Genomic DNA, 14,194 nt, shown 5'->3' with positions numbered 1-14,194 from the left:
GGCTGAGATTTTTCTTAATGTTTCTCTTTTAATTACCAATTCCATCTCAAGTCATAACTTTGCTCTCTCATCATTGCAAGTTCTTAAAGTAACTATGAAGCTCCTTGCATATTTTACTTATCAATTTCTCTATCCAAATATTCATTACTCTTAAGTTTGGCATTCCACAAAGCCTTATGTCATGAACACAAAAATGCCAAGTTCTTTATAATGATGTAATAAGAATGACCTTTTCTCCAGTTTTTAACACAATATTTTTTAATGTCATCTAAGACCTCATCACAATGGTCTTTACTGTCCATATTTCTATCAGCATTCTGTTCCTAGGTGCCTAATCAGTCTCTAATAGTTTCAGGTCATTCCTACTCTGTTTTCTTCAGACGACCACCAGAATGTAGCATGCTTTATTAAGCATGTTCTTTCAAATTATTTCAATCCAGGTCTAGGTAAGTTATAAAGAATAGAATTTTATTTTTTGTTTTGCTTTGCTTTTTCATTAGGCAACACTTTTTTGGGGAGGTTAGAGGTCAAGGGGTCACAACTGGTGAGAATCTTTTTTGTTAGTGGGGATTCTTTGCGAAGTCCCAAAACAGCACAGGATAGCACATGAAAAAAGCTTATGTGTTTTCATGTCTGTTTGTATTTGTTTTACTAATCATAATCATTTCCTGCATGCATTAACTCTTCTTTCTACAGTTGGATTAAATCTCCACCCTCTTAATACCAGCATAACCAAATTTCAATATGTGAATTTTAGAGGAACACATTCAAACCATTGTCCTTATTAATACTCTATTGTTTGCTTATTTATTCATCTGCTGTGTACATTCATGTGGCTTTCAATTTGGGGCTATTATGAATAATGATGTTATAAACATTCATGAACAAGTTGTTATGGGTATATGTTTTTATTTCTCTTGGACATATGCCTAAGAATGAAAGTGCCAGGTCACATAATTCTTTTTAAATGATTTTTTAAATTTTATTTTATTCATTATCTTTTTTTTTAATTTTATCAGAGAGAAACAGGGGGTGGAGAGACATGAGAAAAGCAGTCACCAGGTCTGGGATTCAAACCATAGTTGGCCATGTGGGAGTCCAGCACACTAACCACACCACCACCACTGCCAGCCCCACATGGCAATTCTATGACAAATTGTTTGAGGAACTGACAGTTTTTCCAAAGAAACTTCACCATTATATTTTTCCATGGGTGCCAATTTTTACATCCTCGTCAACACTTGTTATTATCTAACATTTTAATACTACTAAGTGTAAAGTCGTATCCTATCATAGCTTCAATTAGAATTTCCCTGGTAATTAATTATCTCAATCATCTTTTTTATGTGATTACTGTGTATTTGTATATATTTTCTTTAAAAAAAGAATCTGTTCAAATGCTTTGTCCATTAAATTGCAAGTTCTATTTTCTTATCATTAAAATATCATTTTTTATATTTTCTGGCTACAAGTCCTTTAACAAACAGATAACTTGCAAATATTTCTCTCCATTGTGTTAGTTGCTTTTTCATTTTCAAATGTGTCCTTTGCTGCATGAGAGATTTTCATGCAATCCAGTTTATCTATTTTTTCTTTGTTGCCTGTGCTTCAGATGTCCTGTCCATGAAATCATTGCCAAATCTAATGTCATGAAGCTGTCTTCCTATGTTTTCTTCTGGGTGCTATAATTTTAGCTCTTATGTTAAGTCTTTTATTCATTTTTAAGTTAACTCTTGAATATAACAATAATATACATTCATATACATTCTTTTTTATATAGAAATCCAGTTTACCACAGTGCTGGATTTTTTAACATTTAGGATTGAAATCAATGTTCTATCCCATGTTTTCTATTATTTAAAATTAATTGTAAATAGTTATCTAAGTTGTGGAAGTAATAGTAGGCTCAGCCTTGCCAATTGATTTGGGCAGTAAAATTTGGTCAGATTCAAATTTGACCATGATTTCCCTACTATCTCAAGAGTGGTCAAGTACTGTTAGAGGTTTCTGCATTAATCTGGCTCATAATAAATACAAGAAAGAGAAGAGGGGCAACTAACTCACTCTATACAAATAATGGGAGAGAAATAAACTTTTTTTTTAATTCTGAGCTACACAAATTTTAAAGTTGTCTGTTACCATAATATAACCTAGCTTATATTGACTATGAATGAATAAAAAGTAATTCAGATAAAATATGCAAATAGCATTGTATTATTTAGCAGTATAGACAACTTAGTATACTGATTAAGAACATATGAGCAATTTATTCCTTTAGGGAATGCATTGCATCAGAGCAGGCATGAGTGACAAAGAATGTGAAGTCAAAACGCCTGTAAACCCAATAAAATGGTGCACTACTAAGTTTTCTGCCATTCAGTACAATTAATTATTTGATCTTTGGGTCTATTTACCTTAAAAGATGTATTCACTGTGTTTATGGCTGTCCATTTGAGGGGGAAAAATTATCTACTGGCATATTCTTGCAGTGGTCAAGTTTTATCCAACAGGAAGTACCTACTCAGAATTTCTGGATTGTCCAGACATGAATTTTCCACATAGATCTCTCATTAGTAAAATTAATAGGGAATCCCTAGAACCAGATGTGAAAGGTGCTCCTGACAGCATGACATAAAACATCAGTTGCCAATATTATTATAATGGTTTATATTACATACATGTATATTCATATGTAAATCAAGTATTTCTATAATCAGTTTGAGAAGGTAGAGAAATATTCAGCACAGCAGAAGGCAGTTGCCCTGGCTGGGAATATTATGGGTTTATACATTTAATTTCTCCAATTTTAGCTGCACTGGTACACTGTTTTGGAGTATGGAGTTCTGGATAAATAGTTTTCTCTGACTCTCGGGAACTAGTACACACAAAACGGAGGTTCTATGTGACAGGGCAGCTTTTTTTACCATAGGGCAGCCTTGCAACTTTTGCTAAAAGTGATTTTTTTCCCCATCAGACATAATAACCTAGGTCTTAAGATAAGGAGATTGTATAGTCACATCTTCACACACCTTAATCTTTTATATTCTTCTTGAATTCCCAGTTTCTATGATAAGTTCTATGAAATCTTTCAAAATATTTTAAGACTTTACTTAGCAAATATCCTTCTAGTAAGAATAATACATGTGTGTAAATAAGCAGTTATTCATAGATCATTAAAAACAGGTTGGAGGATGAATTAATATATCCCTTAAGACACATATACACACACACACACACACACAAAGGAATTATTTTGTTTGGTGTGGGCAGTCTAAACACATGGCTCTCAAAAGGAAAAAGAAAAGGCATACAGTGAAAATCTGGCTCTCCGTGTCACTTGCTCTTTCTATCATCACAATCCCATAGCAACCAGTTATTATTTTCTCATGGAGCCTTTCACAAGCAGACACTACAAATAGGAATTCTTTTTGTTTTTTTTGTTAGTTTGTTTGTTTGTTTTGAGAGGTTTTTGCTATAGGGTGCATGCGCTCGCCAGAAAGACAGAGACAGAGAGACAGAAAGTGAGAAATCACACCCCAGGGGGGATGGCCATTCTCCTCCATTCTCCTCTGGGGATCTCGGGCATGCACGCACACGCACCCGCGTAAGTTTAAGCCACTGAGTCCGGGACTCGAACTGTGGTCAACTATATGGGAGTCCAGCGACATAACCATTATGCTAACTGCTGGCCTTTCTACTCCATTCTTACACAAAGGGATGAATACTAAATTTCATGCACTTTGCTTTTCTCACTTAAGAGTGCACCTTGGATATCATTTCTAATCATGGCAGAAAAAACTTCATTCTTTGTTTAATCTGCACAAAATTCCATTGTATGAATGAAACGTTTACTCAGTCAAGCACAAGTTGATATCCCATATGATTAATAATAGTTTGTTTTACACAAATGCTGTACTAGGAAAGTAGTGCTCAGTGCAGAAGAAATCAAAACATCAGGGAAGAGGGCAGTGTCCATGAAGGGGTAAGGATGAGGTTGGGCAACGCAAGAAGTGAGGCAGCAGGGCAGTGCCAAACAATATTGAGAAAAGCTGCTAATAGGATGGAAAGTAGGGTTTGTGGTGAGAGATAGGAAATGGAAAACCTAAGAATAAATTGCAGAACTGGAGTCACTGAAGTAAAAATAAATAAAAAAAGCAAAAACCATAAAGAGGAATCAGGAGAGACAGTGGGCAGGAGAAGACAAGCAAATAAAGAGAAAAGAAGCAGAGAAGGTGCCATGGAACTTGGAAAGATTGAAGAATGTGAGAAACAGGGACCAGAGGTTGCCTCTTCTGTCACTCTTGCTCTCGTCCCCTTAGCCCAGTGACGAACAAGGTCAGCCCTCCCTTCCTCTTCAGTCCCAGAAAACAGGTATATCTCCCACCTGCTTTGCAACAAACAGAGCATGAGCAGGTAAAAGAATATCGCCTTACTTAGCTCTTCCTTCTGTAGCTTGAAAAAGTCCACAAAATAGGGGGGATATGCCTATTTTTTTTTTGAGAGGTTTTCGCTATAGGGCGCGTGTGCTCGCCAGACAGGGGGGATGGTCACACGGCAATCCCTTCTCCTCTATTCTCCTCTCAGGATCTTGGGCACACACGCACATGCGCCCGGCGTGAGTTCTAAGCCACTGGGTTCGAGACACGAACCACGGTCGACTACGTGGGAATCCAGCGACATAGCCATTACGCTAACTGCTGGTTCCCCTCGGGATATGCCTATTAAAAGCAACCTATCCTGGAATCATAAAGACGTTCAGATTTACAGAAAGAGTTTATTCTCTAAATACTGCCAGCTGAGAAAAATACAGAGAAGTATAAAGAAAACAGGACTTTGAGATAGAAAATCTAGAGAATAAGCCGAACTAGAGAATGAATAGAGAGTTTTACGTAGCCAGAAGACTAAAGGCACAGGGCCATTCACAAGAAGACCCTCAGGAACATAGGATCGAGTGATCATTCCATTCTACAGTCAGAAGATGCTTTTCCTTGCAATTCTAAATACACATATTACTGTACACTTAAAAAAAAAACTTACTGTGAAATGTATAATAAATTTAAATTAATATGTAAATATATTTAGAAACAATCATTGAATTTCAAGTAGCAACAAGTGATATTATATACATCAGTAATAACTTAAAAATCTGGTGTTGAACATGTATGATTTGATGATGATGATGATGATGATGATGCGTCTCAAAAACGTGGAAGTTCTTTCAGATTATTCTAGAGTTCATAATAAGCGCTTTGCTATGTAAAAGGCCTTAGGGCCAGACTAGTTCCTGAATAGTTGACAGCAGTGCTTCACTCCATCCCGAAGTGCCTCTATGACTTTGTCATTCCGGAGAGTGAAGATAAATGGGTTCAGAAAAGGGGTCACCACTGCAACCATCAGGGATACCACCCTGTTGTAATCAGCTGCCTGCGTTTGCTTGGGTTTCACATAGAGGAACAAGCAGCTGCCATAGCCAATGACCACGCAGGTGAAGTGGGAGGCACAGGTGGAGAAGGCTTTCTTCCGACCAGAGGCGGAGGGGATCTTGAGGATGGTGGAGATGATGTAGGTGTAGGAGACAATGGTAGGAATCAAAGAACCAAAGAGGACAAACACAGCCATTAAAAAAAGAATGAACTCTGTGAAAAGTGTATCATCACATGCTAGTTTGAGCAATTGCCCTCGATCACAAAAAAAATTGTTCACCACATTTGACTTGCAGAAAGTAAACTGAAACGTGGCATACACAGGCCAAACTTGAAAAAGGAACCCAAACACCCACGACACAATTACCACAAAGTAGCAAGTACGGCTGCTCATAATGATGTTGTACCTCAGAGGGTTACAGACAGCCACATAGCGGTCCACAGCCATTGCTCCCAGTAATGAAAACTCTGTGGTCCCCAGAGCAAGGTACAGGAAGAGCTGAGCAATACATGCAGTCAAAGATATCCTCTGCATCCCAGGCAGTAGCAACCCCCAAAGCATCACAGGGACAGTTACTGTTGTCACCAGATTCTCCAGGACGGAGAGATGGCCAAGGAAGAAATACATGGGGGACTGCAGACGTTTATCGACACAGACGATCACAATGATGACCGTATTTCCCATCAGTGTCACCAAGTAGAAGAAGAAGAACGTGGCAAAGAGAATGTGGTGGAGTTCTTCAGAGCCAGGGAAGCCAAGAAGATAAAATTCAGTGGCACTAGAGTAATTCCCCAACATTTAGTTCTGAGTCCTCGTTCCTTGTGAAATCTAGAGAGCAATAGAGAGATAACACTGTCTCTCACTTCAAAGGGGTGACCTTTCAGATAGAAGAGACATTGCCCTCTGTTCCTCAACTGCACAATATGACTCTACATTTTCTACACAAGGTTGATGTTAAATGTCTAGTGAAGAATATATACAATATATGAGGATGACTATACAGACTAAAAAGAACAACAATGGGGACAATATGACACAATAAGCTTGAAATCCTACCCATCCTTGAATGCACCAAGCATCCAGCCTCCAATTCAACTCTGACCAGCTAACCTGCACACTTTCCTGATCACCACCTGCTCATTTACATTATACTGCATCCATCCTGAATGGAACTAAATTGGCTTTTTTTTTTTTAAGATTTTTTTGCTATAGGGCACCTGCACTTGCTGAAGCAAGAGACAGGAGAGGTAAAGTGAGAAATCAACCACCAGCAGGGGATGGCCACACTGCAATCCCTTCTCCTCCATTCTCCTCTCGGGATTTCGGGCATGCATGTATACATGCCCAAGGTGATTTTCACGTTGCTGGGTCCAAAACTTGAACTACAGTTGAGTGGGAGTCCAGCACCTCAACCACTACACCACCTGCTGGTCTCAACCCAGATGCTCATGACCCCAATGATCTAACTTGTCTTCTCTGCCTATTATGTCCCTGTCTTGTAAGTCCTAGTTCATTTATGCAATTATAATATTCCCAGCTACCTTACATAGACAATGTTAACTTTTTTCTTTCATGTCCTCTAAACAGGGGTTCCACTTGCATTATGCTCATTTAAGTTTGCACCTCAGTTATATTTATCATTTGTTCAGGTGTTTTTAGGAAGTAGAGTTTAGTCTAGGACATTGTCATAAGGGAAACCTATTTTGACACAAAATACGCAATCTCTCCCTGGTTTCTGGGTACTGGCTGCTGGGAGTATGCTATCTACTTCTTCCTCTTCATTTTTATGGTGAAACCCATCCTCCCCTCCCCTCTTATCTTAGTGAATGTGTTTTCCTCAAGAAGGCAGAGTCTGACCAGGTCCCAGTTAGCAACTTCTAGCTCTGAGATTTCAATTCCTCTTGTCACCATATGACACAGAAGACAAGGAGTCCAGAGGGAGTGAAGAAGCTGGAACTTTAGTTTTCAGTTCACATCTGCCCTGTCCACTCTACCCTGGAGCAGGAGACAAGAAAACAGCTGGGAATCAATGTCCACTATATTAACCAGTTATCTTGTTCTGTTTGAGAAACAAGACTCTAAATGGGTAGTTTGTCCCCATACCCAATTTGCCAGGGTCTAGTTCCACAGAGCAGCTTGGAAAATTCCACATAATAGATCAGTTCCTCTAGGACCACCTACGTTTTCCTAGAGTCCAGGGGTAGAGAACAGTGTCAGAATGTTCCAAACTGGTCAAACTCACTTCCTTTGTCTGGGCTCCTTCCCTCACCCCACTCAGAGTTCTGCTCAAATGCCTCATCTTCAGGGTCTCTCTCTCTCACTCATCCTCTCAAAAACAGCACATGCATCCTATTCCTCCACTTTCTAATCTCCACTAGGCAGTATGTTTCCTACTGTTGGTTCTAGACAACATCACAAATCCTATTGTGTTTCCATTTGTTTATTAGTTTATCATCAAATCCTACATATAATTAGGTATCTAAAAGGCACATCAATCTCTTCCCTGTTCACTTCATCTTTTTGTAAAACAGGTGCCAAGAACAGTCTGATACTACATATACCCTCTAACTATTTTAAATTAATATGTCAGTGAAAAGATAAATTTAAAAAGGTCAATAAATGAACAGACTGTCAAGCCTAACTAGTTTTCTCTAAAGCAATATCCAGACTACCTGCAGTCCCTCTCTGGTTATCGCCTGTACTACAGCCAGCAGGTGTGTAGAGAAACAGGAAGAAGTGAAAGGGCAGAGGGGCAGGGTCTTAGGTAATGGCAGGGAGCTGTGCCTATCTCTGCCCTAGGCAGAGAGGATGCTGCCCTCTGCTCTGAAGAGAGGGTTTTATATAGAGTTCATCCTCTCTGCAGTTTCCCTAATCCACTCTTCAGGCTGTGGGTATCCTTGTTCTAAAAAGAAGCCAAGCCCTTACCATAGCAACACTTTCTTACTCACTACTTGACTGAGAGGATCTCCTGGAAGATGCTTAAATCCAGAGAAGGGGTCAGGGCTGGAAAGTCTGTCAACTCTCCAGGATCAGTGTAGCCTGCCTCTTGCTTGGCTAGCACAGAGATATGTTCAGTAGATAGAAGCAGCTGTTACCTCTACTCAGAGCACTGTCCACATACAGAAGCTTAGGGAAAAAATCCAAAAATACCAGTACTGAGGGGTTATCTCCCTTTCTCATTCTCTCAAGCTTCCTACATTCTTTCCCACATTTGTCTCCAAGGATAGTTATTCACTGAGGAATAATTTGTACAAGTTCAGAGACACACTAGGGATGCTATCCCAGAAAAGCTGAAGGAAACTTTCATGGTTCCCTCCTGAGGCTAATCAAGTGTAGAACACTGGAAAGTTGTTTAATGGTAAACTTGAAATCTCTTGCCTGGACTTCTCAACACTCAAGTTGCCCTCCATCCAGGTTCTAAGTTATCAGCAAACAACGCAACTTGTGAATAGTCAACCTCCTGATTTTCTCTGTGCCTCTCCCCGATTGTCTTTAGCCCACAGAGCCTTAGCTACCCTCTAGCTGGGGACCCCACCAGTGCTTCAGTCACCACTGAACAAAACTGTGGAGCCTAACTAGTTTTCTCTAAAGCACTGTCCAGACAACCTGCAGTCCCTCTCTGGTTATCTATCCCCTGTACTACAGCCAGCAGGTGTCAGGAAGAAACAGGAAGAAGTGAAAGGGCAGAGGGGCAGGGTCTTAGGTAATGGCAGGGAGCTGTGCCTATCTCTGCCCTAGGCAGAAAGGATGTTGCCCTCTGCTCTGGAGAGAGGGTTTTATATAGTGCTCATCCTCTCTGCAGTTTCTCTAATCCACTCTTCAGGCTGTGAGTATCCTTGTTCTCAAAAGAAACCAAGCCCCTCCCATAACAACACTTTCTTACTCACTACTTGGCTGAGAGGAACTCCTGGAAGACACTTACCTCCAGAGGAGGTAATATACCTCTGGATATCAAAAACCTTCTCATACTGGAGGTGTGGAGGGGTATTCCAAAAGTTCTTAAAAAATGCATATAATTAAAAAAGTATACATGGATTTCAAATATTTTTACACCAAAATAAGCATACCTAATTCACTTTTCCACAGTCTTTTTGAAATTCTCTTGTATATACACACAAATATATATAAATTTATACATATATCTTACATGAGCACATGTGTGTAAGTCTGTGTGCATTAAACCTTTTCATACAAGCAATTATAAATCAATCACTTTAAGTGATTGCATGATAAACACTTTATTAATATCCCATCATTTACTTAATAGCACGTTGCTAATGAATATTTCATTTTTTCCAGTTTCTTACTATTAATGATATTGCAGTAAATATTCTCACAGGTAAGTTTCTCACTTATACAGATATATTTTTAAGATAATTTATTACATTATTAGCTGTTATCAAACCATGCTCTAAAAATTTGCATCACTTTATAAACTCTATAAATGAGATTATATTGGTACTACCCCCAGAATCCAGGATGTTTTAGTGTTAGCCCAGTATAGATCCTAAAAATCCAATTAACATAGCAATGCCAATAATCGAGAAGTGAGGACACAATCCAGTTCCTCTCCCATGGGAACTGTGCTGAGGGCTGGGAGGGGAGGTGGATCACCCAGTCTGCGTCATGTGATGACAGCATGAACAATGCAAAGGAAGAGTGCTGGAGAATAAGAAAATCCAAGGCAGATGAAACTTTCCTCTAAAAAAAATGGTTATTACAGAACAAAACTTTTTCATTTAAGGTCTAGCTTAATTTCTTCAAACATTTTCCCCAATGTTAACTATAGACTGGCAGAGTAGAAAAGTAGAAAATGGAGGAGGAAGAAATGTATTTTAAAAAATTAAATAAATAAATAAATAAATAACTCCTTTGGAAAAAGTCTCTTTTTTACATTTTCTATGATCCAGCAATTCTACTTCTAGGTAGTTGCCTACAATAAACAGAAATACATCCTCACAAGATTTGTTACAATGTCCAAAATGCCTTTATTCATTACAGTTCATGTCAGAAAATAAATTTCATTGGCATAAAGTTGCTCATAACATCCACTTTTACACTTTTTTTTAAGTTTAAAGGGAGTCTTTATTTGTATCTATTGTGATAACACTTATTTCCATTGATGGCAGCTATACTTGTTACTTGTTTATTCTTACTAGAGATTTATCAATTTTCTTGATCTTTTCAAAGACATTCCATTTGGCTTTGTTGATTTTTCTCCATTGCTTATCCAGTTTGTTTTATGTTCACTAGGCATGTTCCTATGTCTGCCTTGTAAGACATCCTTATAAGGTCACCAGTTATGTAAGATTGGGGCACACCCAAGTCCAGTATGATTTCATCTTAAATAATTACATCTGCAGCACTATTTCCAAAAAAGTTCATATTCTGAACTACTAGAAGTTGTTTTCAATACAGTTACTTTGGGGAACACAATTCAACCCAAAACAGACACCTTGGTTGTCTTTATTTTTTGGTAATAATTAATATTGCTTTTGGGGCTGGCAGGTGGCATGGTGGCTAAGAGTGCTGGACTCCCACATGGCCAACTGTGGTTCGAATCCCAGATCTGGCAATTTGCTTTCTCACTTTCTCTCTCTCACTGTCTCTCTCTGGTCAAATTAAAATAAATAAATAAATAAGTAAAATAAAATAATTCTTAAATTAAAAATATTGCTTCTATAAACATTCACATGCAGGTTTTTGTGGAGACATAAAATTTCAACATACCATTTTTGGATATATATCAAGGAGCAAATTACTGTAATATATGATAAAAGTACAGTGGTTTTTTTAAAAACTGTCAAACTGTCTTCCAAAGTGACTGTGCCATTGATCTTCCCATGAGCAATGAATGAGAGTTACTGTTGGTTTGCATACTAACCAACATTTAGTGTTTGGGACTTTTTATTTTAAAAGAGGTTTTTGCTAAAGGGTGCATGCACTCACCAGAGAAACAGAAAGTGAGAAATACACCCCCCCCCAGGGAAGATGGCCATACCATAATCTTTTCTCCTTTATTCTCCTCTCCGGATTTTGGGCATGTATACACAAACACCTGGCATGAGTCTAGAACTGGAATCGCTGTCAATTATGTGGAAGTCCAGCAACTTAACCATTACGCTGTCTACTGGTCTCAGTGTTTGGAATTTTAGCCACTCTTCTAGGTGTGCAGTAGTATCTCATTAGCTTAATTTTTAAGCCCTGATAAGAGATTATGTGGAGAATTTTTTCATATGCTTATTTGCCACCTTATATATTCTTTATTAAGGTGTTTGTTCAGATTTTTTTCTCCATTTTATAATTGAGTTGATTTCTTATTGTTGTGTTTTAAGGTATTCATACAATTTTAATACATGCCCTGTGTGGTGTGTGTTTTGCTAGTGCATTCTCCAAAACTATGACCCTTCTTTTGATTTTCTCAACAGTCTTGAGGAGCAAGTTTTTCATTTTAAAGAAGTCCGATTTATCAAATTTTTTCTTTCATGTATTGTGCTTTTTGCATTATATTTAAAAGCCATCAGCAAACCCAAGATCACTTAATTTTTTCTTATATTATTGTTCTGTTTTTATGTTGTTATAAATGAGTAAAGTAGAGTGGATAATTTATAAGGAATAAAGGTTTATTTAGCTCATAGATTTGGAGTTCCAGAGTTGAGAAGCCACATCTGGTGAGGAGCTTCTTGAGGATACACACCTTAGTCCATAGAGCTCTGAAGCTGCAAAGGGCATTGCATGGTAAAGGGGAAAAAGCACATTTCAGCTCTGATCTCTCTTCCTCTTGATAAATATGCACCAGTATTCAATCATGGGAATCCTACCCTGATAACCTTCCCTAATTCTAATTACCTCCCAAAGGCCCTATTTAATATCATGATTAAATTAAGTTTCCACCTTATTAATACAGTCACAATAGCAACAAAATTTCAACACATGAGGGGGGGGCATTAAAACCCTAGCAGTTATTGGGACCAGCAGTTAGCGTAATGACTATGTCACTGGACTCCCATGTAGTCAACCATGGTTCACGTCCCAAACCCAGTGGCTTAAACTCACGCCAGGCGTGTGTGCGTGTGTGCCCAAGATCCTGAGAGAAGAATGGAGGAGAAGAGATTGTGGTATGGCCATCCCCCCTGGGGGGTGATTTCTTGCTTTCTGTCTCTGTCTCTCTCTGTCTTTTTGGCGAGCACATGCACCCTATAGTAAAAACCTCTCCAAAAAAAGAAAAAGAAAATTTCACAAACAATTCATAAATTTTAACACACCATGCTAAGTAGCACAATGAAATCTCATATAGCCCTTCTCAATTTCACTCAGGACGTGAAACTTCCCTTTATCCAGAATATCCATGGTGTATATGCAATCTGTTCGTTAGTTACTTGATACTGACTTGTTTATCAAATTGATTGCTATAGTATCACAGTGCTTGAGTTCAAGTAAATCTTATTTTACTTAATAATGGCCTCAAAGCACAGCAGTAGTAAGGCTGACAATTCCAATATACCAAAGAGTAATTACAAATTGCTTCCTTCAGTTGAAAAGGTGAAATTACCCAACAAGGAAAGAAAAAAAATTATATGCTGAGGTTGCTAACATCTATTGCAACAGTGAATCTTCTATTTACAAAATTGTGAAGTTGGAAAAAAATTCTTCTTAGTTTTTCAATTGTGTATCACACTGATTAGAAAACATTAATTCTGTATCACTCACAAACAACACAATGGAACTCATGGAAATGTCAGATAAACAGTTCAGAATATTTATAGTGACCAAACTAAATGAGATGCAAGAGAGAAAAGAAAATGAACTCCAGGAGATGAGAAAGTCCTTTCATAATTTGAAAGAAGAAATAGACACAATAAAAAAAGAATCAAACAAAATTGTTAGAGATGAAAAATTTGACACAGGAAATTAAAATCTCCCTCTAAAGTATTAAAAGTAGATTAGATCATGCAGAAGATCAAATTTAGAATGTAGAAGACAAAGTCTCTGACCTAGAAAAAAATGATCAAACAGACTAAGAAAAAAACTAACAAAAATGAGGATAATTTACGAGAAATACTAGATAACAACAAGTGCCCCAAATTGGGATAATTGGTATGCCAGAAGAGGAATAAAATAATAAGGGCATTAATAATTTATTCCTTGAAATCTTGGAAGAAAACTTTCCAAGCCCAGAGAGGCATTCAAACAACCAAACTCAAGAAATACACAGGACCCTAAATAGAATCAACCCAAGAAGGTCTTCTCCAAGGCAGGTTGGCCAAAACCACAAAGACAAGATACTACAATTGGCAAGAGAGAAACATCAAGTTACTTACAAAGGTTATCCCATCAGGCTAACACTGGACTTCTTATCAGATACAATGCCGGCAAGGAAAGAATGGGGAAATACAGTCAATGTATTCAATGAAAAACAATTTCAACCAAGAATACTACACCCACCAAGATTATCTTTTATGTAGGAAGAAAAGATAAAACATTCTCAGATAAACAAAACATGAAAGAATTTACCAACTCTAGACCAGCTCTTCAAAAAGTTCTGAAGGGAGTACTATACTAGAAAAATTAGTATCAGACAGACAGATACAAGAATACAAAAAACAACCAATAAAATGGCTCACTTAATGATTGGAACATGTCCAAAAATATCAATAACAACATTGAATGTTAATGGGTTAAATTATCTGATCAAGAGACACAGACTGGGGGACCAGCAGTTAGCGTAATGGCTATGTCACTGGACTCCCACATAGTCAGCTGCGGTTCA

General features: G+C 37.9%; 1 protein-coding gene across 1 annotated transcript; it reads right to left on the bottom strand.

Moving 5' to 3' along the window:
- Positions 1–5,277: 5,277 nt before the first annotated feature.
- LOC102494574 (olfactory receptor 9A4) lies at positions 5,278–6,222 on the bottom strand. Its single transcript, XM_006145067.1, has one exon. It carries the CDS (start codon positions 6,220–6,222, stop codon positions 5,278–5,280), a length of 945 nt encoding a protein of 314 aa, XP_006145129.1.
- Between the last annotated feature and the right edge of the window lie 7,972 nt (positions 6,223–14,194).

The sequence above is a fragment of the Tupaia chinensis genome, unplaced genomic scaffold (genome assembly GCF_000334495.1).
Source record: "Tupaia chinensis unplaced genomic scaffold, TupChi_1.0 Scaffold000140_1, whole genome shotgun sequence".
Classification (NCBI taxonomy): Eukaryota; Metazoa; Chordata; class Mammalia; order Scandentia; family Tupaiidae; genus Tupaia; species Tupaia belangeri.
Note: the sequence above shows the minus strand (reverse complement) of the source record. Positions and strands in the feature narration are given on the sequence as shown.